We start from the raw sequence: 19,969 nt of genomic DNA, 5'->3' as shown, positions 1-19,969 counted from the left end.
GTCATGGTGGACCGTATGGATGACTCGCAACAACGCTATTTTTCGGCATATTCCGGCAGTGTTCAACAAAATGGTGAACCTTATTTTGGCGGACGTATACGCCATTCTCCGCATCAACATCCCTGATCTGCAACACCATCTGCCTCCAGGGACCATTCATGATCCAGGATGATGCTCGTCGCCTAACTGTATTTGTTTCTTGTTTCTTTCTTCCTTCTCTCCTTGCATCTCTACTTTTCTTTTTTCCTTTTTTGGGGCTCCTTGGCATGTCTTGGCCCGTGTTTGGTTACCCGGTAGGTTCAATGTTGGTTGAACCTGTTTTTGTATCGTAATGTTGATGGTTATAGTTTGGCTCTCTCTCTCTCTCTCTAGTCTATATAACGTTGCCAACCTTTCTTTTCTCCTCGTTTGAGGCATTGCCCTTTTTCAACGCCTATATTCTGTTCGTCGTGGGACCCGTTGCAGTGGGCATTCTCACCATCTCAGTGAAAGAAAAGCGTTCTCAAGAAATATGGATCTCAATCACACTTTTTCCTCAAACCTGATGATACCATCCAATTTCAAGAGTGGATCATGTCAGGGTTATCACCAGGATGCCATTCACCAGAGATGAACAGCTTCCAATCACCGTTGCTGGACAGATCATGTTTAGGTGGGCCCCACAAATCTTTTCAGAGCCTTCCAAGCTAGATGAATGACATCTCTATAGTATTTAAAATGAACGGCTTGGAAACAAAGCAATCTAGCCATGGTGGTTAGATGCCATTCATTGCTTGGATGACATCTTGGTGACCCTTGACCGGGACTGCATTCCAATTTCAAGTTTTTGTGTACATTCCTTTATTCCAATCGCTGACAAAATCCCATAAACGTTGTTCATGTGAGGAAAAAAGATTTGTTTTTTTGGTACATGCTTGATTCCAATACAGATTTACCATGGGTAAACTCCATTTACGGTTTGGAGATGCCTCCTCGGCCCCTCCTTCCATGCTAAACACAAGAGAGAGAGAGAGAGGGGGGGTGGGGGGGTCCAGCCAAGGAAGATCCCAAATCCACAGATAATTGTTATAGATTTTGTGTAGTTGTACAGTGTTTATTATGATCTGCCATCTTATTTTTCTTTTATCATAAAGCATGATTTGGATCGAGTTCAAGAAAAAAAAAACAATTTTTTTTTGCATTGAAAAATTTAAGATGCATTTGTGCCTTCGATTTTTATTTTTAAACACAACTAAATATCAAACTATCATAATCGAAAACATGTTCTTTATTAAATGAATTATAGAGATCAAATATGTCAAATCTGATCAACAAAACAGTTAATAGAAGGTTAAGGAGAGCAGTCTGACCATTGTTGGTTGTACATTTTGGACAGCTCTCTCTCTCTCTTTTCTACATGTATACGTAGGTTACAACTTTTTTACCATCTAAACTATGTATGCTGGTTAAAAATCAGCATGCAGGCCAGCCACAAACTGATGTTTCCTCTTCAATCGAGCTGCATTCTGTCGTCCCTTGGCTTGGGTCTGGCTTCATCTTGGCACTGTAGGGAGCCTTTCCAAAATGTGCCCACTGGATGCATAATCCTCTATGCCGTTGTGCGAGCATCACCGTGGTCTGCATGCGTCTGACCAGATTGGAAACAAGTATCCTGCAGTTTCCATCCTCTGGTATCATGTACAACCTCTAAGCACAAGCAGTGACACGTTGCCTTCTTCACGTGTCCTCTATGAAGACTCTGAATATAAAATCCCGAAAACGTTTCGAGTATTGCTTTGGATCTACAGCTGATATTGAGGTGGGGTTATATTGAATCGACTTGTAGGCATGCTCAAGTTTCTTGCTGATGTCGTAGTCTTGGAGTATGTCTATGATTCCAAAGAACAAGACCACATCAAAAATTTCACCAGTAGTTTCACCGATGAGCTGGTAGTCACTGACACTTCTCCTCACTGTTGTTTCCACTCTTCCAGGCATGTCGATGCCGAGTCTGATGGATGAACGCCTGCATTCCATCTCAACATCAATAAGGAATTCAAATTGAACTATAGTTTCAGCTCAGTAAAGTAGAAACAGTGGACAGAATTACTCTGTACCAAGAGGGATTACCACTTTATATCTATAAAATAAGTGATGCCAAAAAGTTTGAACAAGAGCTTATATTATCATTGCAATCTAACAGTACCTATTAGGATCAAGAGGCAGTTGATTGATGTCTTTGACTTCTGCTCTAGATAGGCGAGCAGCAGCCTCTCTTGCTTGGACAGGCTCTCCATTTCCTGTCATCAACAGTATAACAATTCTAACGTTCTTCCATGGAAACATCACAGGCTCAAAGGAATTCAAATAAATGAAAATTCACCTGTTGGGGTTCGTGCTCCAGTGACTTCTCCAAAGTGAATACCCACCAAGAGACTGTAATCCATAATTCTCTCCGCCTCCAAAAACTCACAGTCCCTATCAACTTGCCTGAGAGACATTAAGCTACATCAAAACCAAGTCTTTCTGACCAAAATGAGAACAAAATATCATTCCAATTTCTTAACAGTAAGGGGTTGATAATGAGGGGACGGTAACAATTTACCTCCGAAGTTCTTGGAACCATGACTTTTGCAGACGGAATAAGAAGTTGAGATCAAGATCCTTCAATGTTGTGTTTTCATCAATCTCCGCTTCAGGTTTGACAGTGGTACGACCATGAGAAGATCCTTTCAGATCATAACGCCTGTGGATGCGGTACTCTGAGCAGAACAGGTTTCCCATGACAATGAATCGCACCTGATGCACTAAAAGAATCATTGATATGATCGATAAAACAAATTTTGCATGCCATAGGTAAAAAAAGGATTTAAGCAGAAATCCCTACTTTTTGTGACCCTCCCATCTTGACTGAATGAAGGCCAAAGAACCTGGTAACGAGAGTATTCTCATAGGCTCGAACGTGATTATAATAGCTGGGGAGCATCCTTAGAAGCACCTACAATGAAGAGAATGAAAAAGATTAAGTCAACAACCAACAGTACACTTTCAGGTATAGAGGTTAGTGAGAATAATCAAAACTCACCTTCACTTCTGATTTCTTCATTGTCTTGATCATGTAACGATCATCATGTGTCAAGTAGAAGAAGCTGCCACTTTTTCCTGGAGAAGAGAGCTCTCTGAGAGCATCATTTCCACATATAGATACCATATAATCAGCAGCATCAACCTTGAACAGCCGGCGCAAATACCTGAACAAGATAACAAACCAAGGCATCAGATGCCATTTGATTCCATAGTAGAAAGCCAAATTTTCCAGTGGTAGATCACAACAATGTCAAAGTTAAGAGTTCTGATGGCAAACCTGAACACCAATGGGCAGTAGTCCTTCCATCTGAATTCGACAGATTGATGTGGTGGTGTATGTTTTGATCCTTCAGGAGGGAACTTTGTCCAAACCTTCTCCTTAGGGTCAAAGTCAGACGTACGGAGATCACGGGAATTAGCTGGAACAGGCTTTCCCACAGAAATACTGAATAACCACAATAGCTATTAGAAAAATTTGATAAAAAAATATCTAGAAACTGGTTTACTTTGACACAGCAATCAAATATTTAAGACAACTCACAGTGAATGCTTTCCAGCATTCCATAAAACAATATACAAGAAGCACACTTCAGAACCTAGTACTGTTTCATACATTTAAAGAGGGAAAAAAAAGACGAACTGGTGCCAGTCTATATAATCAAGTGCATATATGAAGAAATTTTAGGAAAAAAGACCAAGTACTATATGAAGTTTCATAACCTCCTCTCTTGTGATAAAGGAGCTAATGATTAAAAAGGAAAGACTAGAAGAAATAAAAACTATATCAAATGCCATCAAATTGATATTTGCTCTACATCTAGCAAGTTCACCACAAGTCATTGCAGCCCCTGTGACAACAATCACACAACTAATGAAAATATCAGAGAGTTGAATACAAGAGGAGGACATAAATCATGCAATTGAATAATATCACACTGCCCAAAAAAGTTTCATACATGCGTCTTTGTAAGGTGTGCCCACGCGTGAAGATGACAAAATTTAACATGTTTATATGCATTCCGGATAAGGCTGAAGCTTAAAGCAAAACCCATCATTTAAAATGAAAGGAGAGAACAATTTAATGTTTTTCTTGCTCGTTTCAACTACCAAAGGCGTTCTGTTATTCACTCAAGCATGCTTAGGTCGTCCTATCTACTATGAGTTTCATATTTGGACTATTTCAATCTCCATGATAGAGATGAATAATGCAGGACTTGTGTTCAACAAAATAACCGAATGAATCCACCTTATGCTAATTCTCTGGCACCAAGAATCATTGAGCTACCATAGAATGAACTAGGGTTGCAAACGGGTCAGACAACGGACTATTCAGGCTTGACCCAAAACTGGATTCTTTCTTGAAGAATGGACCCGAGGTCTAGAACTGAAGATCTTACAATCAAGTTACAGATCCAGTTGAGATACGAACTTTGTGGTACTTTATCCACTGAAAACTAGTAAAATCCATCGATTTCATGTGAAAAAGTATAACATGGATCAATTAAATCACAACTCCTCGATCCAAATCCGAGCATATTCGCCCCTCTGGTTCTGACCCGAATCTGTATACACCTCACCCTATGTATTCCAGATCCGACCCATACTCATGATCTGGGCCAGATCTGGTTCGGACCCAGGTTGGAACTCCGACCCATTTGCACTCCTAATTAGTTCACGGCTCAAAAAAGCAGGGGGAAAAGATTTGAGTTGACAGATAGACAACTACTGGTTAAAGCAAATGTAGACAGAAATTGTTGAAGGTAGTAACAATTCATCTTTTGAGTTGGAGAAGATTAGAAAATTCTAGTAATCATCACAAATGAAATTTATCAGCAAGTATTGAACTTCTGAGTCTTCATGATCCATAGCCCCACATACAATAGACAGACAGAAAAACATTTTGAACGCAGCTACTGATTTAGTGACCCAAACTATATACAGATCAATGAGAAGAATGCTAACTTACAGGAGAAGAAAAAGAGGTACCTGATTCCTAACTGCAAATTAAGCATTAGCTCGTAGTTCTTATGTCCCTTAGCAATGGTTTCTCCCTGCCTTTTAACCTCCCTAGGCTGCAATTTTTGGTGCTGCCTCCCCCCAAATTTCCAGTCAAACTCCTGCTGCACTCCTCCCTCTCCCTCACCACCGGCGTGAGGAGCCAAAGGAGTCTGCGGGTTTCCGTCGACAATGTCACAGGTGATATCCCCATCTGTCTCCCATATAACCATCCTCTCTAATCCCCTCTCGATCGAACCAGTATGATCTGCATTGATCGCGCTCTTCTTCAACACATCCAACGATCCCATCCTCTTCCTCGCTGGCCTGCTATTATCAGTAGCTGCAACCTTGGAAGACCTCCATGTTGCCTGTTTATGTGTGAAATCAACTTCCATTCCAATCCAACTCAAGGTCTTCTGCGACGGGAGGATCGACACCTTCTCGCCCGGGCATATCTTGCAATCCTTGAGATCGACCGTGAAGACCTCCTGCTGATCCCACCCACTAGGATTACTAGCGGCCGGAGAGGTTCGCGATGGATAGTAAGTCCCATTCTGCTCCTTGGAATCCTTACTCCATGTGCCAATGTAGCAGCTCCCATCTGCCCAAGTGAAGATGCCGTGGCCTTTAGGGACCCCATCCTCCCATTGCCCATCATACCTATTCCCATTAGACCAAACAAGAGCACCCCTCCCATTGATCACCCCATTCTTCCACTCACCAACATACTCGTTCCCATTCTTCCACACATACCTCCCCTGCCCATCCTGGGAGCCATTCCTCCAGTACCCTTCATAGTAATCCCCATTGGCATAGCTCTTCTGCCCATACCCATGTTTCAGATTCATCACCCAGAGGCCCCTGTAGGTATCCCCATTGGCGCCCGTGTAGGTTCCGAACCCGTCCATGAACCCGTTCTTGAATTCGCCTTCGAAGGTGGCGCCCGACGGCCATGAGAATTTGCCCTTCCCCATCGTCTGCCCTTTGCACCAGTCGCCTTCATACATACACCCATCGGTCCAGAGGTACTTCCCCGTCCCGTGGGGAAGCCCTGCGACCCAGAGGCCAGTGTAGAAATCGCCATTAGGGAGGAGTTTCTCGACATGGACACCACCACCATTCTGCTCCTCCTCGTCATCGACATGAGCTACGGGCTGACCAGACATACGGAACACGCCGCCACCAATGCGCCTCGCCCCCTGAGATCTCCGCACCGTCGACTCCCACGCTGGCGATACCTCTTCCTCCTTGTACATTTTTTCTGCCCTCTCTTTTCCTCCTCACCTCCCTCTCCTCCCCCTATCCCCTAACCCACTCTCTGTCTATCCCTCTGTTTCTCCATGAAACTTCGATCGATCGAATCCTCTCACCGGCCGAACGATCCCCTGGCTATGCATAGCCACATTGCCCTGAATTGGGGGGCTTCACGCCCGAAGAGAAGGGCCCACGACCAATGCAGAAAGGAAGCAGCAGCAGCAGCAGGAATCGAAACCAATCGAATTCGAGACAACGTCACTCTTCTCCCCTGGCTCTTCGTCGTCGTCGTCCACCTCCGCCCCGTATCCTCTGTTGTTAACACGCGGAACGAGCAGCTTCCCGAACGAGAACAACTCCTCCATCCTTTACCCCACAATTCTTCATGTACGCGTGTACCAACAATACAAAAACAGACAAATCCTCACTCCTCGCCCGAAAGAAAACCCTAATTTCCTCACCCAGGTAGACCCCAAAATCGATCCGCAACAGAACCAAAACCTTCCTTTTTTCTCTTAAATCTAAAAGAAGAAAAATCCAGGCATTGATGGAGAATAGAAAAAACAAATCAGCCAAATGAGATCTTCCCGAGCTGAGAGAGAGAGAGAGAGAGAGAGAGAGAGAGAGAGAGAGAGAGAGAGAATCAAAAGAAAAACACGGATTCAAAAATAGCAAAGACAGCGTTGTCTGAGAGAGAGAGAGATCCCTTTGGGGTTGTCCTATGGACTACGATGTTAGAAAAGAGGGAGCTCAAGGACAAAATGGTCAAAGACGGGAATGGGAGAGATGTCTTTGGTTGGGTCCCACCACTAACTTCCCTTCAACTGTAAAAATCCCCCAACTCCCCATTTCTCTATTCTCTTCACCCGTCAACCCCCAGCTCCCCCCTTCCTCCACCTTCTCCAACCCTGCCGTCTTCTCTCTTCTTTTTTTAGTCCCTTACTGTTTTTAATACTTGATTGACTCTGTCCTCGCTCCACCACACCCATCCCTATTTTAGAGAAAGCCAAAACAACTCACCTATCTCTTTCTCTATGAGATAGATAGATAAGAGGCACTTGGTCTCCTCCCAACCGCAGGGGAGGAGACAAGCATGGGCCACCATCCATTTGCATTTGTTAGTGTTGATGAAGAGGAGCAGGAGCAGGAGAGGGGTGTCGTGTCCATGTTGGGTCCTTGCTCGGCCCACCATCTTTTGTTGCTCCTTGCACTTTGTACAGAATCCAGTTGGTTTGTTTGGACTTTGTAGTTGGTTTTCTGAGCCATGTGGAATGTGTCTTCTGTCTTCCTACTCTCTAATCCCAAGTTCACGTTCAACAAAATGATTTCATTTTTTATGAATGTGATCAAATAAAAAAGATGGTATATATATGTCATTATGAGCCATGTTAACAGCAGTCCTTGGTGTTTTAATGAGTTTGGTAATGGTAACGAGTTGATCCCCTTACAAGTGGAAAACAGATCACACCTGATTTGGTTAGGAGAAGGAAAGCACCCACTTTGCACTTTTAAAGAGATTCACCAGTGAGAAGTGAAACAGGAGTAAGGTGGCCGTATATAATCTGCTAATATCTCCATTAGCTTGAAAAATTATCTCATTATAATTCCCTCACATCAGAAAAAATAAAGAGTTTCCCAAAATACACTCGAAACGTTGGTTTTTGCTCTTCTAACCAATACTTTATATGGTTTTATTATTGGGATAAACCAGCAAGTGGTGGTTACCCACAATGTGGATAACATTCTCACTAAAGATGCTCCTATAGATAAACTTGCACATAATCAGGGGGAACGGTTATGCAAACCGTTCTCACTCTGTGCCTATAAAAGGGGTATCATGAGCGACCCCTATATGCATAAGAAATACAGTGAAAAACATAAAGAAATAAAACATCAGAGTTTTACTTTCATTCGATGTTTTTTCATCTGGTGAGGGAACAAGTCCTACTCACCGACTGCATATGGCAGCCTGCGCTCATGGAGGGCTGCAGTCCGATTGAAGAGAAGCTTTCCTCTGCTCCAACGACCAACATCAACTTCCCTTGCTCCAGCCACCGCCTGCCATTCATCCGGGTTCAACGATGGCAGCTTCAGTTATGTTGTGCCTTCATGTTGTTTTTCTGTTTGTGTGCAGGCTGAACCCAACAATGGGTTATGGGCTCATGCATGCGACTGCACCTATGCCCTTCAGATCGAAGTTTTTCGATAGGATTGTCGGTTGACGTCTACCTGACAAAAACCCCCTTTATTGTTGACCTTCATGGGGTCGACCTTTTTCTTTTAAGGGCTGAAAGGGGTTTTTGCATCTAGCAGGTCCAGGCCGGCGATCCATCGCCCTTCTTTCTGGTGATGCCGGCTGTGATGTCGTTCTCTTCTCGAGAACGCAAAAAAAATGACTTACTTTCATTTTTTGGGCATTCAATCGGGAAGGACGTCGCCGACTATTTTCCTTCTTCCTTTTTCTCCGTCAAGGCACTGCAAAGACGTTGAAGTCGTCATCGATGACTGTCGAGTCACCAGACCTCTGCACTTTTGCAGAAGTTGTTGTCGCCCCACTGTCGAAAGCCAGTGACCATTGGGCCATTGACGATAGTGGTTGCCGCCTCCTTGCTACCGGGGTTGCCGGCAATCCTCTTATTGTCGGACCGTCGACGACGATCTGCATCAGGGGAGAGAGAAGGAAAGAGGCGAAATAGGGTTTCAGAAACCCTATTTCGCATTTTAGGTTTTATTTTAAACTGTCTTCGGGTCGGGTCCAAGTTTGGATTCGGACCCGCCCCACACCACAAGAAAATCGTGGATTAGCGACAAACGCTTTCCATCGCTAAGTCATCGCTAAACTGTTTAGTGACGGATTAGCGATGGATAGCGTCCATCGCGAATTTTTGCTCGCTAATTAGCGAAAAACTTTATCTGTCGTTACTTTCGTCGCTAATTTGTGATAGATTAGCGACAGACATTATCCGTCGCTAATCCGTCACTAAATTTTAAAAACAAAATAAAAAAAATCTGTTGCTAAGTAGCATGCTCTCCGGCGTCGCCGTCCTCTATGAACCGACGTTTGCTTAGTTCGTATTTTTTTTTCTTCTTCATTTTTGTGCATTTGCTTTACCTCTTCTTCGTTGTGGTTCCATTTCTAGGGTTTCATTTCGTGCATTTGGGGGAAGGGGAAAGTGAGAGATGGCGCAGGAAGGAGGGGAGCACCAGAACGGGAGCGGAGCAGAGAATGGCGGCGAATCCGTTGCGAAGTTCTCGATGCTCAGGCCGAAGCTCGTGGTTCAGGTGCCGAGGGCGGCCGATGTCGTCGCCTTCTACAAGGCGGCTTTCGGTGTTGAGGAGGTCGAGCGCTCCAACCACCCCAAGAGGAAGGCCGATCATGAGCTCCCTCTCATCCTCTTCTCTCGCCTCTGACTCGACGTCGTGGAGTTCCTCGTCACCGACGAGACCGATGAGTCTGAAGCCGGGTTAGTTTCTCTCTCTCTCTCTCTCTCTCTCTCTCTCTCTCTCTCTCTCTCTCTCTCTCTCTCTCTCTCATTTCCTTGCTTCAGTATCCGAAGTCGGTTTAAATCGAGCGAGGTCAGTTTAAATTTCGAATGGAGAGAGGGAAAATTTCGCGCTCGGTTTAAATCGAAAATTAGCGAGGGAATTTTTTCGTCGCTAATCTGTCGCTAATTAGCGACGAAAAAATTCCCTTGAAATACTTTCTTATATTGAGAATTAGAGACAAAAAAATTGGTGTCGCGAATCCGTCGCTAAGTAGCGACGGTTTAGCGATGAAAGTTTTTTGTCGCTACTTAGCGACAAATTCATGAAGAAAGTTTTCTCTAGCTAATCTGTCACAAATTTGCGACAAAAAAAATACGTCGTAAATTTCCGTCGCTAATTAACAATTTTCTTGTAGTGCCACCTGAACCGATCCATAAGGCTATCTGGATCGGATCTAGGATTCGGGTGGGGGACCCAGTTTTGTAAGGATCCATGACCCGTAGAGATTTGGGTCCTAATCGAGTCCATAACTGGATTTGATCCATATTACCCGATCTGATCCATAAAAGCATCTTTAGATCGGATCTGGTTCTCAGGTAATGGATCCCAAATCCTTTTAACCCCGACCCGTTATATTTTTGGATTCGGGTCGGGTCGGGTCGGGTCTGTGAGATTCGTTTTGGATTTTTGGAATCCTACCCGATCCACTAAGTTCTTTTGGATTGGGTTGCAGTTCAGATCTAGATTTGATGACCCGTACCGACCCATGATATCGATCTGGGTCAGATCCGGATACAAATCTTTGAGTCTCATATCCCAAATTCGAAAATCACTCTCTCGATCAGATCTGGGTAAGCCAGACCTGGTTCTTTCAGTGGCAGATCCAGAATTCGGTTTTAAAACCAGATTATATGGTTCTGGATTCGTCAGCCTGACAGAACCGGATCCAAATAGTCTGTAACATAGCCTGAACTGGCTCAGCCATTTTGGCCTATTTCTGAACTGATTCGGGTCTCTTTGAAACTGGTTCTCAGACAACTGAGACTAGTTCACTATAGCAAAGACCAGTTCAGTGTATTCTGAACTAATTTAGAGCTTGTTTTGACCGGTTTATCTAGTTTTGGGACAGGTTTGGGGGTCTTTTGACCTGTTCATTCGGTTTTGGTACCGGTTCAGGGGTCTTTTGACCGGTTCATTCAGTTTTGGGATCAGTTCAGGAGTCTTTGGACCGGTTCATTCAATTTTGAGACTAGTTCGGGGGTCCTTTTGACCAGTTCTTTGCATTTTGAGACCGGTTCAAGGGATTATGTCACCGGTTCAGAGGTTCCATAGTCGGTTCATAAGGATTGAGAACCCATGCAATAAATTGGTGACCTGTTCAATCTTTAATTTCATCAGTTTATCAATTTTTTGATATAGATATTGATTTTTTCTTTGGTCTATGGGCATAAGCATTAAGTTACAACATGTTTAAAGTGTTATTTCATTATTTTATGAATATTCAATATTGGCATTAAGGATAGTTTGATGATTTAGTGTATTTACGTCACCAAAGTGACTAAATATACATATGTTGTCAAATTTTTGTACTATCATATAGATTTAGCCAATATTACTATTGTACTTAGATTCATGAAACGATAAACGACCCAAATGTAGTTTTATCATATTTGGAATTTAGGTAAGGTAAAATTAGGCAAATGTGTTGAGATACATTGCACATATATATCCAAAAGTACCATGTGTTGATGGTCTAGCTTCACAAGAGGCTCTGTTTTACCAACTATTATCGGTAGACGTAGTGATTATGCGTGTCAGAGCTCTTACCAAAGTAGGACTCCAATGACCCCGACACTCGCCTGGAAATAAGCATATTCAGGGCTTTTTATTTATTGCTTTTTCCACCAGGTTTGTCTCATATATGCTTTCTTTTGATACATGTATTTTGTCATGCAATTTCTAGTTCTGTGATTTTAGATGGCTCAAGTTCTATATCTTTTCTTGATGGATTTAACTTTAGTGATTGAAAAAATTTGTTCTATTTACATTAGGGTATATGAATTTAGATCTAATCCTATGGATAAATGAACCCGTTGATGATGCATTAAATATGCATAATCATAATATATTTTCACTGCATAAATGCATCATTTATAGGTTTAGAACCCATACTTAGATGCATATTGTTGTCATTGAGCTACGGTTCAAATTTTGTTCAAATCAGACTTAAAACGAGAGATATTTTGCATTTTTAGCGAAGTGGGTCAAACCTCAGGGCGAAATTGGATATTTCGGATCCAAACGCCCATCTGGGCCTTGGATCTGGGCCAAAACACACCACATCCACCCCACATCAGCCCAAAATTGTTTTTTAGAAAATCTTTTCTAAATACTCCCTAAAAAAAGGTGCCTAGCCAAAAAGTTTATTTTAATCCTCTTTCTTGAATTTCCAGAAAGAGGGCTATGCATTAAAAGCTGAAGAGACGCCCAACAAGGGGCATCTTTTTCTTGGAAAGAGTGCCCTAAAAACCCGATTCTGGCTCCTCCCTCTTCTCTCCCAGCTGTCCTCCACGCATCTTCTTTCACCTCCAATGGAGTTTGCTGAAAATCGCAAACTCCATTGAAGTTGCTGCCTATTTTCCTCCATTTCCCTCTTTTCATAACTTCCTTTCTTCTCCCTTTGCTGCAGCTGAAGGTTCATGTTGTTGTTGCAGGGTGAAGCTGAGCGTGGAGTACACCAGCTGTGGAAGGGGTGTTGTCTGCCCCTCCACAGCCAGCTGATTCTTCCCCTCCGACCCTCTACACCACCAGAATCACGCCATACTTCAGGGTACCTTCAATCGGCGATTCTCAGCATCCAGCAACAAAGAAGACCAGCCCAGCACCACTGAGGGTCATTTGAGCATACTTCTCAGTCAAATTTCGCTCACCACCTACCTCTCCATTCGTCGGACATCCGGAATTAGGTACGTCTTCCTCCTTTCCCCTTTCTTTTAGATAAAACCCAAATCATGTGTGTGGTTTTCTGTTTTGTTTTAATGTCTGCATTTTTCCTATTTTTCCAGCCATAGATAAATGTATTAGTGTGTCAACCCACATTGTAGATCAAGTTAGGTTGGTTAATTAAATTTCATTTTTTGTGTTTTTTGTGCAATTGAATTGATTTTCGTTTCAACACCTTAGCCGGCTAGATCAATGCTAGCCGGTTGGATCCCTTTTGTCCTAGATGTTTTATTCAGTTCATATGGGTCATTAGCGTAGCGTAGTTAGTTTTTTTTATGTTCATACGAGTTTTAGATCTGTAGGCAGGTTCTCTTTCGTTTAAGCTATGTTTTGATTTCAGCTGCACGAAAATACCTAAAACCGAGTAGAGAATGCTACCCGATTTAGGCATTCAGTACATTCAAGGTAAGATGCTGATTTTCATTTGTTAACAGAATTTTAAATGTGATACAGGACGCTCTTAGGATTGTGTAACTTAGTTTAGAAATTTTAAATTAGTTGATTTGAGTGGTAGTGTAGCATACTTGCTGAAATTCATTTATATACTAGTTAATTCTTGTATTGACCTTAATTAGTGATGTTTTATTTTGGGTGATTTTGGCTTTGTCACATATACTGTTACTTTTTGTTCAGCACCCTGTCTGTGTCTATCTAGCTGTGTGTAGCTTGTTAACTCAGCATAGGGTATTGACGTTCTGTTGAATGCTATTAGTGAGCTAGTTTAATTCTAGTGTTAATCTTGTTTTAAGGCAGTTTTATGCTAGGCAATTTTAGGAGTGGTGCTTGATTAGGAATATGTGGTTACATTGTTGCCAAGCCATAGATTTTCACCAGTTGCTCCATTGGCTTGTGAGTTGAATTAGAATGCAGTAGCTCTATTTGCAATGTTTTGTTTCTACATTAGTAAGCCCTTGTGATTAGGATTGTTTAATATAATTGCCATGATTAATCGTTGTTAGCACTACTTAGTAGATAGTAGTTGATATATTGTTACAGATGTTGTTGCAACATGGGTTTAGGCTATAATTAATTAGTATACATTAGGTTAGCCATGACTGTATTGTAGTTAGTTTAACTTAGTTTAACCTAACATTTTGATTTAGCACTAGTTGTATTTCTCACAACTAATGTAGATAGTTACTGTAGATTTTATTTTTTTTAGTGTAATTCGATTTATTTTGTGTTAGTTAGTTAGCATTAGGCTGTGAATGATTGTAATTGTATTTGTTTTGAGTAGCAGTGCATTCTTGGGATTAGTACAAGTGAATAGTGTACTGAAGTGGAAATCCGATTTTTGCATTGATTTACACTCGTTATACGCTGTGACAATCTTTTGAGTTTTCTTGAAATTATTGCTCTATGCTATTTATTAGTGTGTTAACTGTTTGCAAACCGAAAATCAACTCATTTCGAGTTGATTTGGTATGCCTTTTAAGCGTTCTACAAGATTAGGTTTTTCGCGATTTGAGATTTCGGGTCCAACGGGTCCAGAATCTTTATCGAATTTGAAACGCTTGTATCCGGAGTTCCTGGATGAGTTTTTCAATTCCGTAAAGTCCGACAGACTCTTGAGTCTGATAGAAAGAGAACAAAAGAGAAATATTTAGAATCAGACTTTGTTTGCCCCTTTTAATTCCCTGTTTGTGATAACCTATCAGAGTCCCATTTTGCACCATTTAAGGACAAAGCAGTCATTTGCTTAGTTGATGTCCATAGTTTTTCTAATTCAATCTTTAGTGTTTTATTAGGTTTTCAACATTATCCCAAGGTTAATTGTAGCATTAGGATAAGTAGTTTAAAAACTTAACTCTGGTAATTTCTCGTTTTACATAAAATTAGGTTAGTGATTAATTTCAGAAGTAATTTAGAAATAGTCATTCTTGTATATAGTTTACTAACTTTGTTTTTATATCGTGCAAGTGATATTAAGTTGTCGTAAGAGCATCTCATCTCAATGATAGATTGACACAACAAGTGAACTGATGAAAATGCCCTTGTGTTCGCAGGCTTGAGTCACTGCGCGCTTCTTTTCTGTTCTTGTTCGATTTTGATTTCAGTGTAATACTCTCTGTAACTGAACAAGTTCAATATCAATAAAATGCAATATTTAGTTTTAATCTGAGTGTATCTCGTTCCCTGTAGATTCAACTCGTACTCGCCACATTCGTGGAAAGTCAGTTTATTATTACTTGATGGGTGATTTTCCAGAACATTTCAACGACGAAATAATGTTTTAAAATAAGCACTTACAAAATACACATCAAGTTTTTGGCGTCGTTGCCGAGGAACGTCGATTATACTCTATTAATTCTAATTTTATAATTTGTTGATATCTGCTTAGTTAGTTAGATTAACTGTAATTTATTTTTCTAGTCAATAGGATTAGTTAGTAAATATAGGATTAACGTAGTAAGTACATATAGGATTCACGGTTATTTCTCTAGGATTCATAAATTTTCATCCTTCTGGAGCGCTTAGACAGGTGAGTCCTAGATAACATAGCTTGAATTCCTATTTCTGTACTTAAGTATATTTAGAATAGATTTAATTTTGAAGTTGAATTTCCCTTTTAGCATAATTAGCGTAGTTTAATTGCATTTAGTTTTAATTTCTTGTTTTTGTTCGTTGTTTATTGCTTTCTTTTCATTTACGTAGTTAGGTCGCATAGTTAGGTTACATTGCACACATCTGGACTTAGTTCCGGTGTATGCAAGGGCGCAAGAATTTGGGTGTCCCGCTCCAACCGTTCATTGAGGATCCATAGAGAATTATACGTTCTTCTCGGAACCGATCCGAAATGGGGGACTTAGAACCCGAAGCTACTGTACTCCCTCTCAGGGAGTACTTCCTACCTATAGAGTACACCCAAGCATCATGCATTCGCAGACCAGCTATTGGGGCACCTCATTACGAGATTAAGGTCAGTGTGATTCAGATGCTTCCATCTTTCTATGGCCTTAGTCACGAAGTTCCCTACCGGCACCTTAACGAGTTCCTTGAAATCTGTTCTAACATTTTTCTTTTTTCTTTTTTTTTTCTTTTTTTTTGCTCCTTCATAGCCTCTGAACTAATCTGATCCATTACACCTCAGCACCCACTATACACAGTGATATTATCATCACTGTTAATGCTTACCTTACCTATACAAGGCACAACCCACCTTGTCCTCTGCCGCCTGCTATACAGCCGCACATCTCTATCAGTATCCATAGCATACCATACATTTCACTACTGCTATGCAGGCTCATCTTCACAGCAGCACCTATACCCAGCTGTATGTCCCCAATCCTAAAATCCAACTCCATTTCCAGCATACACCCAATGATACAAGCATGTTCATCACTTCCCCATGCACCTTCATTTTGCATTATGTTCCTACTTGATATCATTATACCCATCATGACCCACCTACAGCAAGCATGGCAATGATTTCTTTTTCTTCGCTTCCTTTTTTTTTTTTTTTTTTTGAATATCAATTGTTGAACTTCATACTTGTGACATGAGCTTTGGTATCTGATCGAATACATTTTTGTGAAATAAGAGTTACGATGATTTTTTTTTTTTTTTGCGGATGGTCATGCTCCAACCCCTTTTGCAAGTTTCAAAGTATTTGAAGAAGTCTGGGCGAGAGTGGCTACAAGAATGGTTGTCCTTCTTAGGTGCTTCAAGGAAATATGGAAAAGCTATCGTCTAGTATTGTAAATTTGATTTTATATGTTGTAATAGCTAGATTGGAATAAAAATTTACATTTCCCTGCTTTAGGTAGAATGAATGAGCATTGTAGAATATCATGAATTGTTTGTTTTCATACATTTTTTCTTTATTTCTCAAAAATTCTCACAATGGTGAAACACGAATGGCACGTGCACCATTTCATAAAAGGTAAGTTAATTCTAAGTTGATGATTTACACCAACGGCCATAGTCGGGGTGTAAACAAGACTTAGTATTCTTATCTTTTATGAAATAATACTGGATCCACACTGGATCCTCTTTCAAAAATCATCATATTCTTCAAATATTTCACCTTTTATCAGAGTTTAACTTAGAATTAATTCAATATATATACCAATGGCCATAGTCAAGGTATATTGAGAGTTAATTCCATTTTAAACTCTATAAAAAGCATAAAATATGTTTCATTCTTCACCTGAGTTTAAATATAGATTATTATATGATACATTCAATGACCATAGTCAAGGATGTATTATATCTTCAATCTTATTTCAATTCATGTGAAGAATGAAATACAATTTTCAAAATCTAATTTCAAAACTTAAATTCATTCATCATTTAGGGTAGAACTGTATCATATTTTCAAAACTTCCTTTTTAAAATTTCAAGTGTTTCTTCTCCTTCATCAGATCTTATTCAAATCCAATTCTATCTCATTTTTCAATATTCAAAAATTCAATTTCAAAGTCCAATTTGACTTTGAAATTCCAAAACCATTTTATATTCAAACTTCACATTTCCAACTCAAATCAAAATCCAAATTCAAAGTTCAATTTAACTTTGAAGTTATCTTTTGATTTCAAAATCAAGTTCATCCCTTTTTTTCTTCAATCAAGGTTTAAGATCTCAAGTTTAAAATTTGGGTTTCTAAAAACCCAGATCCATCTTTAAAGGTCCTATTTTGGACTTCTCAAAAACCCAAATCCAAAATCCTTATTCCATTTTTTATCTCCAATTACAGATCCAAAATCCATCTTAGGATCCAAATCCTTATTCCATTTGGATCTCCAATTACAGATCCAAATTCCATTTAGGATACAGGTCCTCATTCTATTGGATCTCAGATTCAGATCCAACATCCAATTCTTAGGATCCAGAATCCAACTCTGCTTTGGATCTCAGATTCAGATCCAAATTCCAATTCTTAGGATCCGGAATCCTTATTCCACTTTTGATCTCCAATCATAGATCCAAATTTCTTCTAGGATCCGGATCCTCATTCTACCATTGGATCTCAGATTCAGATCCAAATTCCAATTCTTAGGATCCAGAACTCGATTCCCCTTTGGATCTCAGACTTCAAGATCCAATTCCAGAGCCCAGCTCTACATTGGATCTTAGACTTCAGATCCAAATCCATCTTAGGATCTAGAACCCAAATCTATATTTGGATCTCAGACTTCAGATCCACTCCACTTTAGGATCCGGAATCCAATTCCAATTCTAGATTTCAATTTCATTTTTCGGATCTAATCTGAATCTCTTAAACCCATTTCTATTCTTAAATACCATCTGGATTTCTCATATCCATTCTAAAATTCCAACTTCAAAAATCTAAGTTCAAATTCTATCTCAAGTATTCGTTTCCTTTCCTAAATTCAAAATTCAAAATTCAAAGTCCGTTTCTAACTTTGAAACTTCATCTTCTTTCATCTCAAAGCTTCAAGTCATTCTTTCTCATTTATTCTTCCAACTCTGATCTGCTTCAAAAGACTTAGAACTCCTCTGATCTATCTCTAGTTCTAAGTTAAATTCAATCATTTCTTCACTCCCTTATCAGATTCATCTCAGAAACACTTGGAAATTCTTCAAAACATTTTTTTTAAAGAGCATACATCTTTGCATTTGCACAAGCATGATTCATTGTGCATTTAGACTTAGGATAAATACTTAGATAATTTCTTAGCAAAGCAAAAGGCATTAATTCGACCCTTGGTTCGATTACCCCTGGTAAAGGCGCCAGGAACGGTCGAACCTCGTACCGACGAGCGGATCCCGTCTCCCAGTTTTCCCGCAAATATTTCAAAAACGGAGGCGAGTTATTTCAAAATATTTTCAAAATTAAGGTCAAGTGAGACCCGCAAAAGAGTTCCTCTCCTTCTTTTTTTCTTCTTTTCTCTTCTCTCTTTCTTTCCGTTCTTTTATCTTTTATCCCTTCAAAAAGGAGGAAAATAAGAGGTTGGAAAGGAAAAGAGAAGGAAGAGAGAGAACATTAAGAGAGGAAAAATTTTGCGATGATCACAGGTTTGGCGACCGTGATGGGACCCGTCTTCGTCCGGTTGGATATATGCCTTTGCTTTGCTTTTATATAATCTAAGTCTTTATTCTAACATATGTCAGCTACATTTTTCATGCAAACCTTAGGAAGCCTAGATTTTGTCCTAAGCTGACATCATTGCATATAGGATCTAAGTATGGTTTGGTAGGACCATATTGAGGAGATTATCCATGTTCATATTAGACTTAGGTCTTAAATACAACTCTCCTCAATTTTAGGGATTGAATGCAAACAATGTATGCAAGTGTATGCTTCTTCTTTATTTTAATCTATCTTCTTTAGGACTTGCATTAGAGCCTTCTGGTTTTATCTGCATGTTGATCATATTTTGAAAACATCCCTACCTACATTGTCCCGGTCTTCACGTTGCTGGGCTGTCTCACTGAACCATAGTTCGGGAGAGAGCCTCACAACTGGACCACTTATTTGGGTTCGCACCCCCTACCACGTACCTAAGGGCCATAGTCCGAGGTATATCGGTAGGTGCTCAAGGATGTTGGGAAGCCACTACCTTAGAACTGGAGGAATATTTCTATACCACGTACTTCGAGCTTCGGCTTGGGTATATCGGCGTACCTTGATTGGAATCAGATGATTTGAACCCTAGAGTTAGGATTAAGGTCCTACAAGCCATTTCAAATATTGCATTTAGAGTCAGCCTTTAGGGAGTGCTGTATACGCATCCTTGTTTGTGCAGCTTTGGTTGTGTGATATTTCTCTCATATATATGTATCAGACCCTTTTCAAAAACCCTGGGTGTATTATTCAAAACTTACCCTTATTTTCAAAAAACCCCAGGTGTATATTTTTCTTTTTTAGATCAAATTTTCTTCAAAAACCCTGAAAAATTCTTTTAAAAACTCCTCAATCTTTCAAAATTTCCAGGTCTATCCGTAAGTCCTGCATTTTATCTGACTCTCTTCCTCTTTTTGCCTCAGTATCACTCTGATGGCATCCGAATCTCCCGATACTATCTTTCCTTGGGATCATGTCTTCTATCAAATAAGGGATGGAACCCCAGATCTGCGGGTCATCCAGTCTCGTCCTTTCTTCCCTCGGTGGTATTATTCTTGGTTCGCCACCTTCTCACGTATGTTCCCAGACCACTTGAATGACTGTGGGTTGGAAATGGCATCAGCGGTAGGCAAG

At 40.4% G+C, this 19,969-nt stretch overlaps 1 protein-coding gene across 1 annotated transcript; it reads right to left on the bottom strand.

Moving 5' to 3' along the window:
* Window positions 1-1,250: 1,250 nt before the first annotated feature.
* LOC149815325 (phosphatidylinositol 4-phosphate 5-kinase 6-like) lies at window positions 1,251-6,320 on the bottom strand. Its single transcript, XM_089990524.1, has 8 exons — window positions 5,053-6,320; window positions 3,344-3,511; window positions 3,065-3,230; window positions 2,867-2,977; window positions 2,585-2,778; window positions 2,363-2,469; window positions 2,186-2,279; window positions 1,251-2,005 (listed from the first exon to the last, which is right to left on the bottom strand). The coding sequence occupies exons 1-8, from the start codon at window positions 6,318-6,320 to the stop codon at window positions 1,717-1,719; spliced, it is 2,397 nt and encodes a 798-aa protein (XP_089846650.1). The 3' UTR covers window positions 1,251-1,716.
* Window positions 6,321-19,969: the final 13,649 nt, after the last annotated feature.

Source organism: Nuphar pumila, chromosome 15 (assembly GCF_984573655.1).
Source record: "Nuphar pumila chromosome 15, dmNupPumi1.hap1.1, whole genome shotgun sequence".
In the NCBI taxonomy this organism is placed as follows: Eukaryota; Viridiplantae; Streptophyta; class Magnoliopsida; order Nymphaeales; family Nymphaeaceae; genus Nuphar; species Nuphar pumila.
This window is presented reverse-complemented; position numbering and strand designations above follow the sequence as displayed.